Raw genomic sequence first — 10,149 nt, 5'->3', positions numbered from 1 at the left:
CAATTATTCTTTGGTGAAATAAATTTTTGAAAATTATTAAGGTACTATTTCGAAGATGTAATATATATTAGTCTGAGTTAATATAGTATATAATAATCTAATTTCTTTCGTATTCTCTAATGTTTCAATGTATCATCACAACGGAGAAAAATGTTCTCATAGAGTTAAATTTGATCTATAATTAAACCGAATTTATATCTTAATTTATAATTATTCATCGCGAGATGACTCGTCAGTGAAAATTATTCATTAAAATTTAAACAAAATTATGTGCACTCGAGTTAATATTTCCAAATTTATAATCAAATTACTCTCATATACATACAAATCAATATTCTAAATTAAATTAAGTTATATCGTCACATTTCCTCCGAGATCAGACGCGCAAGATTCAAACAACATTTATTCACAATATTGGATTTTATTTTTATTTCAAAAATTACATTTCTTTTTATTCGCGATGTTATATAAAGCTAGTGTTCTCCCGAGCTGAATTTTTATTTCGATGAATTTGTACTCTAGTTAAATTTTTGGCGATAACCGTTTAGATTCGATCCGCGTTATAAAACCTATATAGCCGTATAGCCACCGTGGTGGCATTCACCAAATGTGCGAATGTGTTAATAATACAAAATGTATTTCAATGAAAAAAGTCAAAATAAAGCAGATACTATATTTTGGATTTGGAGAGAACAAGGAAAAAAAAATAAATTAAAAAATGTTATTCAAGGAATCGATACACGAAAAAATTAATTTTGCCGCGGAGAGAGAAGTCGCGTAAATATTCTTTGTATATTTGTACAAGAGAAGAATTGTATCATATAAAAAATATATGTATATTTTATTAATATATTTATTACAAACAAAAAACACTTGTAGCGTTAATCATACCTGTTGTTCTATCTATCCGATCGATAAGAGAGTAAAATTTTAATGTAATACTCATTTTGTAGTATTTTAATAAATATTATATTATGCAAATTTGAGTGTCATCTCACGATAATTGAAATTCGTACTGACATCGATACAATTCGAGGAACCAGCCGCACAGAGCACTTTATGCGGTGTTTCCTGATGCACTATACTATATACAGTGAGACTCGAAGTTGGTACTTTAGCCAAGACCTCATCCTGATATGTCATGTGATAAACATGAGTGGCCGCACCACCAGCGATCACGCGTTCCTCGTAGATTTCCGCCACATGTATTCCCTGATCAGCCAGATCGAAGATCGTCGCCGCCTCCATCGTCCGCATGTGCCACAACGATAGACTGGGTCCACCGCCACAAAGCTAGAATTAATGTGAATAATTAATAATAATAGCCTGAATAATATCCAGAAGGTCTTAATGTATATGCAGAGCATTGCAATGAATATAACATTCGCTATGGTTCTTCTTAATCTCTTCTTAATGAAATTTAATTATTTATTTTAAATTTAATCTCGATTTTTTATTTTTTTAAAATTTTTATTTCATAATTAAAATAGTTATTAATCTTTCTTTTAATAAAAATTTGCCATCAACTATGCTTTGGTTCTATATCAATTACATGTCTATTTAATAATTATATTTATACTTTGCAATTTCTCGATTGAAAATATTAGATATCTTAACAATTAGAAATTAAACTAGAAATTTTTGTTTCGCACAAATGTGCGAGTTAAAATTATTTTATAATATAAATTTTCTTATTATTACGTACCAACCAATCTTCCGTAAAATCAACGGCACCGATCCACTTTCCAAATCGCGGTCGAGCAACTTTATCCACTAAATGGGGTGTTAATACATTGGTATTATCTCTCTTACGTAAATCCCATAATCTCACAGAACCATCCTCGCTGCAGGATGCGAGTTGATTATCCCTGAAATTTACAAGACTCTTTTTAAATTATTTAAATATCCAATATTACATACTTTTTTACAGCTTATTAAATATATTAGATAATTGATAATTACATTATAGCAAGACAGTGTATGTAATCGGTGTGACCTTGCATGCTTCTTATGATTCTTCCATCCTCCAAGTTTACAATATATATGTTATTATCACCACAACCAGCATACAGTAAATGATTCGCTTTGGAATACACCATGTAATTTATGTCTGGTTTATCGTAACTATTTCTGGGGAAAAAAAAAAAAAAAAATCACAAGCTAACAGTTAAAATAAATGTTACTAATTTTATACATGAATATTATATAAATTAAAATTATATATAAATAAATAAATATATATATATATATAATAATTTATAATTGTAATTATTTAATTTTCACTAATATAATTTGTATCTAATAAAGTTTGCAAAGAAAAACAAATGTATGTATATATGTACATGAGAATGTAAGAATTATAGACTAATTTTACAAAAATTTTATAAAAATAATATTTGACAATAATTATTATAATAAATATATATTAGTTATACTTGTCGTATAATAATAGTAATAGAACAAGAATAATAATAATAGAACAATATACATCTTTTATATAATTTGTAATTTTGATTTAAAAGAATTATTCATGTAAATATTATTTTGGTAATTACGATATATTTCACTCTAGTAATATTCTTTCACTTTTGCTTACTTATTAGCGAGAATTTGAACATTCCAAGAAGCTTTACTCTTGGGAGTTTTATTCGAGGTAATTGCCTTCCAGTCCCATCCTGATATCTCACCACGCGTTCCTGTTACAAGGAAATCATCCATGGAGAGCATGCACGCAATTTCCTGTTCCGGATGAGCGGCAAAACGATAATTAGGTCCTTGTAATTCATTCTCCTCCATCTTGTTAGGTCCTAAGGTCTTTGATAGACTATTCAAAAATTTAAATTATAATTCTTATTAATAAATCCAAAAATTAAACTAGTTACTTCATTTTATAAAAATAACAATAGTGCGTATATAAAGAAATTATTATTTATATATATTATTTTAATTAAATTAGTAATATTCTGCTTTATATCATAAAAAAATAACTTACTCAAATATCGACACGTCTCCATAAATATTGCCAGCCACAAGATAATTTCCATCGGGAGAAAACGTTTGTGATAATACAGTATTATAAAGTAACATTTTGTCGCAAGTTTCTATCATTTTTTCCCACAATTTATTAGTTTTTTATATAAAGTAAGGTTATTCTAGCCAATTTCTAACTTGTAAAATTTTTAGATTATATTAGGGTTAGATTTTATTAGATTTATGCAATCACTACTAAACTTGTCAAGAAATGTTTAAAAACTTTGATTAAAATGCATGTTTAAAAATTTTTATTTAAAATGTATTACGAGCAGAAAAGAGAACAATGCGGACATCAAAGAAATGATAAAAACATCAAACATCAAAGTTATTTAGATATAATGTGTGATATGAAATTTCGTGTTTTCTTTTCTCAAAATGTTCTTTTTTTACTATAATTTGAATCTTGAAGCACCGAATTTATATTTGAATAAGATTTGATAGAACTACCGATCAAAACGTCAATAGAAAGAGATAGGGCTACTACACACAGGACGCGTTGACGCGTTAAGCCTAGTCTACAATAGAGTCGTAAGGTCGTAAACGTAAGAAATTGACCAATCACAGTCGATTATTCTCCTCGAATTCAACTGTGATTGGTCAATTTCTTACGTTTACGACCTTACGACTCTATTGTAGACTAGCTCTTAGGGTGCCGTCACATGGGGCGTAACTTGCGTAAGCGTAACCAGCGGATCGCCAATCACCGAGTTATTCCGATAGAGCCCTTCGTCGAGCTCTATCGGAATAACTCGGTGATTGGCGATCCGCTGGTTACGCTTACGCAAGTTACGCCCCATGTGACGGCACCCTTAGGGCTTAAATCACCTATTGTGGACCCACTGTTAAATATAAGAACCGACTATGGCCGGTATTCATAGTCCGTTCTCATTTCAAGACCGTCTTAAGTAATGTCTTAAGATGCAAATACGGTTCTGTGATTGGTTAATCACATCTTAAGATTGTACTTAAGGCAGTCTTAAATATAAGAACCGACTATGAATACCGGCCTATGAATACCGGCCTATAATCCAGCCTTCAAAATCCAATCTTTAATCTATGGCTGGTATTCATAGATATAGTCGGTTCTTACGCTGGGTTCACAATAAGTGATTTAAGCCCTAAGCCTTAAGAAATTGATCAATCGCAGTCAAGTATGAGGAGAAAACTCGATTGTGATTGGTCAATTTCTTAAGGCTTAGGGCTTAAATCACCTATTGTGGACCCAGCGTTATATTTAAGACTGTCTTAAGTACAATCTTAAGATGTGATTAACCAATCACAGAGATTTGCATCTTAAGACATTACTTAAAGGTGCCTTTTCATGCTGACGCTCGACGCTCATTTTTAGCGTCAAAAGACGTCACGTGACCAAAATTGACGAATTGGTATCTTTATTTTTGGTCACGTGACGTCTTTTGATGCTAAAAATGAGCGTCGAGCGTCAGCATGAAAAGGCACCTTAAGACGGCTTGAAATGAGAACGGACTATGAATATCGGCCTATGATTGAATTATTCCCCTACCCTTGAAGGCTCGCTTGAGTATAAGAGCTTAATCTTATGGATATAGTTTAGTCCAGTTGGCATTCGACATTGAGGTTAAATCACACATTCAGATAAAAAAAAATTGTAACAAATTGTGAAAAATATTTTAAATGGCACATACTACGAGATTGCTCGTGATGACCGGCAAGTTCCTGAAGGGGGGTTGTAATACTCTATCGATGGCTGTGAGATTCTCTAGGTGAAATCTAACATTTGGTATACAAGACGAATGACCTTTCGACCTTTGCAAAATTACTGATTGAAATGTTTTTTGTAAAAATAAGATCAAATTCGTTATTTCGGAATCTTGATTATTTGATTTAAATTAATTACATTCTTGACAATATAAGAGAGAGATTTAATTATTGAGATATTTGTTTCGCGTCAACTTTTATTTTTATACTTGTACCGTTATTTCTATTTTTACTAGGTTTCTTTCACTCATCCTTTCTTATAAATAACTAGATATTCACTTAATTTTATATCTAAAAAAGTTAAAGTATAACTGTGTCAGTTGTTTGATTTTTAGTAATTTGCTCTTATATAAACGTGTTATTTTTCCGATGAAAAATTAAAGATAATACAATATAAGAGAGAGAGAGAGAGAGAGAGAGAGAGAGAGAGAGAGAGAGAGAGAGAATTATAAAAAATAATTTTATATATATTCTAGCTCATGGTGGTCTCATGTAGAAATGGGACCACCGGATGCCATTTTGGGAGTCACCGAGGCATTCAAGAAAGATCAAAATCCAAAAAAGATCAACTTGGGTGCTGGCGCTTATAGAGACGACAATGGTAAACCATATGTTCTTCCTAGTGTTCGTAAGGTTAGTTATAAATATTCCAATTGTGGGAAGAAAGAACATATACATATAGGTACATGATTTTATTTGCATGCATACGCAAACACAGATATATATAAAGTTGTGTATGTATCGTGTATATAAAATTTTATAATAAAACATTATTTATTATAAATAATAAAAATATAATAAAAATTAGACAATAAAATAAAATTATTATAAAATATAATAAAGCATATTCTCCTTTTTTTATGATAGGCAGAAGAAAAAATTCGAATTAAAGAAATGGACAAGGAATATTCTGCAATCTCTGGCAATGCTGAATTTTGCGAACACAGTATTAATCTGGCTCTTGGAGATGGAAATGAAGTTGTTACAAATGGATTGGTAAATATTACAATAAAAATAATATAAAGCTTTTTCTTAATATAGACTTCTTTCTTTAGAATGCAACGGTTCAAGGAATTTCTGGTACTGGTTCTCTGTTTGTCGGAGCACAATTTCTATCTCATCATTTTCCTGGTAGTAAAGAGGTTTATCTTCCAACTCCTTCATGGGGAAATCATAGTCCTCTATTCAGGCTTGCTGGGCTTACAGTAAAATCTTATTGTTACTATGATTCAAAAACTTGCGGCTTGGATTTTAAAGGAGTAATGGAAGACATATCTGTTAGTACACACACAAGGTTTCTAATAAGTAGATTATTATTACAAATGTTAATACTTGCATTAACAGAGAATGTTTAAAAGATGAATATCAGAGTCGCAAAAAATTAATTATAAAATTACAATAACTAGCATTTATTTATTAATATGAGAGAGGACACATATTTTGAATACTAATTTTTTCTTAAATAAATATATAAATATATATTTATGTAAATACATAAATATAAATGTATATATAATTAATAATGAGAATATTACGAGAAATGTTGCACGTGTAAAATTATTGTTTTACATCATATTGTTAACGTTATAATAATTCTGAAAAAATTAATATTTTACCATTAATACGATGTGTCTATCAACAGAGCATTCCCGAGAGATCGATTATCCTATTGCATGCATGTGCTCACAATCCTACTGGTGTTGATCCCAAACAGGAGCAATGGGCACAATTGTCCACTCTGATCAAGAAAAAAAAACTATTCCCTTTTTTCGACATGGCATATCAAGGCTTTGCCTCAGGTATTTGTAAACTAGAAATTACCGACAATTCCTTTCTTCTTCCATCGTTTCGTAAATCTCAATGTATAAATGAAAATAATAAAAAAATTACTCGATACATTTTTTTCAATACACTAGCATCTATAGATTTTTCTTTAATATAAAATGTACATGTATATTTATTACATAAAACTATAAAATAAAATAAAATAAAATTTATAAGAAAACTTTGTGAAATAAATTGGAAATCCAAGTTAAGATTGAAACATTTTATTATAATTATTATTATTTTTTAATCTCAATCTATTTTTTTACAGGCGATCTTACAAAGGATGCCTTTGCAGTTAGGCTGTTTATTAAAGAGGGACACAAGATCGCTCTAGCTCAGTCTTATGCAAAAAATATGGGTCTTTATGGTGCGTATAAGAAATTTATAGAATCAAATAGAAAAAATAATGACACAAGAGATTATTAAATTGCTAATTGATAAAAATTATAGGTATATGCGCGTGCACGCACACACACACACACACACACACACACACACACATATTATATATTTCTAGTATTTGATCGATATGAATAAAAGAAGAAACTTTGCGAATTTGTTCTTTTATTTTCTCAGGTGAACGCGTTGGAGCATTTAGTTTGATAACGGGCAGTAAGGAGGAGGCTGCTCGCACTTTATCGCAATTAAAGATCGTCATTAGGCCAATGTATTCGAATCCACCAATCTACGGAGCTCGTATAGTTAATGAAATTCTCAGCAATCCGGAATTGCGAAAGGAATGGTTGCGCGACGTCAAAGGTATGGCTGATCGTATCATTTCAGTTCGCACAAAGCTCAGCGACAATTTGAAGAGAAATGGCAGCATTCGTGATTGGTCCCACATTACCGATCAGATTGGAATGTTCTGTTATACTGGCTTGAAGCCAAATGAGGTAATTTCTTTTTTTTTCTGATTAAAATATTACTATAGATTAATTTAATGTAGGTACATTTTTATATTTCTAGTTAAGTATATATTTCGAATTATATTAGATATATTTATTAAAAATTGTATGTCTTTTACCAGCTTATTTTTTACACTTGAATGTATTTAAATTGCAAACTTGAAATAATATTAAGTAAAATAATATGTATATATATATATATATATATATATATACATATATATATACTAGGTGTCCCATTTTAAGGACCCACTCAAATATCTCATTGTCAGAAACACTGCGTTAAATCGAAAAATGTTTCCTACAAAAGTTGTAGGGTTTCGAGGGGGACATAACATAGTAATATTCATTTGACCTTGGGCGGCGTCTCCAAGGTTAGTAAAGGTTAATCTTAAGTGAAGGTGAGAATGAATTTTGAAGAAAATAAAAAAATGCTTCAGATAAAAGTTGTTCAAATTAATTAGTAGAAAAAGATGTTATAATAAAACATATGGGTTTCCATTTAAAAAATTTATTCTCACCTTCACTTGACCTTGGAGACGCCGCTCAAGGTCATATGAATATTACTATGTTATGTCCCCCTCGAAACCCTACAAATTTTTGTAGGAAACATTTTTTGATTTAACGCAGTGTTTCTGAGATATTTGAGTGGGTCCTTTAAAATGGGACACCCGGTATATATATATATATATATATATATATATATAAATTTTAGACTAGTTCAATATTTTAAACCATTTCTCTATATAATCCCTATTTCTTTCAACACATCATTCCCATCGTTTTGGCAGTTTAAAGATGCCTTTGCTTTGGGTGATTGAAGTGGAGTTTTTCCACAAAGGCATCTTTAAACTGCTAGAATAATGGAAAAAAATGGGGACTATGTAGAAAAATAGTTACGAGTATGAAGATTCAGATGTTATATTTGTTTTCTCAATGATAAAAATTTTTAATTTTTAAAAAAATTGTTACTTTCTGTATAACTTTCGTATACATGTATGCATCGATATATTAAAATATATTTATATTTTTATATTTACATAAGTAATGATTTATAATTAATATTATTCTTCTAAATAAGAAAGATTATTATTAATTCGATTTCGTTTCAACTTTGTTGTTAATTTTACAACAGGTGGAAAAACTTACAAAAGATTTCAGCATTTACCTCACTAAGGATGGCCGCATCTCTATGGCCGGTGTGACATCGAAGAATGTGGAATATTTGGCGCATGCGATGCACCATGTTACCAAGTAACTTGTGTTATAAAATCATAAAATGTATTCTACCCGAGATTGTTTCGTACAACGCTTAATGATAAAATTGTTAATAATCTATTATATTTTCTACTCTATGCATGTAATCGGAATAAGCAATCCTAGCATTGGGATCTTGAACAATATATGACGAATACATCAGAAACCACACAGCACGGATAAATGATAAATGAAAGTTTTCCGATATTCATTGAACAACCTGGATCATGATGTAAAGATTTCTAACTATTTCTCATAATATTCCGAACGTATCGCTAAAATAGGAATCATTTTATCTGCTATTGTACAAAATAACATTATTGATTTTCTCGATATAGCAGCGAATAGTTTTATATCAATTTTTTTGCTACGATATATATCAAGAGACACGGTAGTGTCTCGCGCCTAGTTAGGGCGAAGCCGACTCTCAGAAGCGAGGCACCGTTAACCTTGTACGCGATATACTATATTGTATATATACATGGTTCTGCAGGTCAGAATATAATGAAAAAATACCTTTATTTTGTAATATTTCGGATGCTCTTGTTTACTTTAATAAGAAAAATACGATCGATTCTTCTATTAAAAAGAAAGACGTTTTTTCTTCTATTATACATCTGTGCTGTATGGAAATAATTGTGTTCTTTAGCTTGTACTAGCATGAATCATGCGAATTGCATTAAAGCGCGTATCGAACATTCGTTGCAACTGTGTAAAATAAGGTTTAATAGAAATAAGACGATTTCTTCTATTTTAAAGTCACAATAATCGAACATTATTTTTATTTTAAATTACTTTAATTCCAATTTTTATTCTAATGTATTATAAGAAAATATCGTATACTTTCTCACTCACTTTCTTATTTTAATATGATTATATGGTATTTTGTAATATAAATAGCAATACAGAAAAAAATGTTTTGAGAGGCAAATTGTGAATTTAATAGAATGGTAAATATAGTGAATTTAAAGTGGAAGAATGCGACGGTATTTCATACAATTATATATATATTGTTCTGTATAGTTATCCAAAGAACTTTATATCGAGAAATATACCTATATTGTACATAATATATATTATATGGAAATTCAGGTTTTTTTGTAGATGTAAACATTTCTAAATATAAAATATATAAAAATTAAGTTTATTCTTCTCTTTTCACGTACCTTCCTATCACACCATAATTTAAATTTTAATGATAAAATTTAATAGAAAATAATCAGTTTAATTGTCGGTTTTCCTGTCTCGAATCGGTTAACCGCGATATTGAGTTTCAGAAACAGGAGATATAAACTCGCGAGTTCTGGACCGATTTAATTAGATTTTTATTTCATGAAAATAATATATATAGAATTATATATATAGATGAAATACACGTAAAATATTATAT

General features: G+C 29.9%; 2 protein-coding genes across 2 annotated transcripts; one reads left to right on the top strand and one right to left on the bottom strand.

Moving 5' to 3' along the window:
- Positions 1-822: 822 nt before the first annotated feature.
- Positions 823-3,527, bottom strand: Thoc6 (THO complex subunit 6). The gene is made up of 5 exons (XM_083046248.1): positions 2,993-3,527; positions 2,597-2,824; positions 1,963-2,130; positions 1,706-1,868; positions 823-1,293 (listed from the first exon to the last, which is right to left on the bottom strand). Exons 1-5 carry the CDS (start codon positions 3,106-3,108, stop codon positions 973-975), a joined length of 996 nt encoding a protein of 331 aa, XP_082902374.1. The 5' UTR covers positions 3,109-3,527; the 3' UTR covers positions 823-972.
- Positions 3,528-4,571: 1,044 nt separating this feature from the next.
- Positions 4,572-9,901, top strand: Got2 (glutamate oxaloacetate transaminase 2). Its single transcript, XM_083045933.1, has 8 exons — positions 4,572-4,775; positions 5,247-5,403; positions 5,638-5,766; positions 5,826-6,047; positions 6,413-6,569; positions 6,866-6,964; positions 7,174-7,490; positions 8,638-9,901. The coding sequence occupies exons 1-8, from the start codon at positions 4,687-4,689 to the stop codon at positions 8,758-8,760; spliced, it is 1,293 nt and encodes a 430-aa protein (XP_082902059.1). The 5' UTR covers positions 4,572-4,686; the 3' UTR covers positions 8,761-9,901.
- The last annotated feature ends 248 nt before the right edge of the window (positions 9,902-10,149 follow it).

The sequence above is a fragment of the Prenolepis imparis genome, unplaced genomic scaffold (assembly GCF_030444845.1).
Source record: "Prenolepis imparis isolate NDT839.2.m4 unplaced genomic scaffold, iyPreImpa1.0 SCAF_9, whole genome shotgun sequence".
In the NCBI taxonomy this organism is placed as follows: Eukaryota; Metazoa; Arthropoda; class Insecta; order Hymenoptera; family Formicidae; genus Prenolepis; species Prenolepis imparis.
Note: the sequence above shows the minus strand (reverse complement) of the source record. Positions and strands in the feature narration are given on the sequence as shown.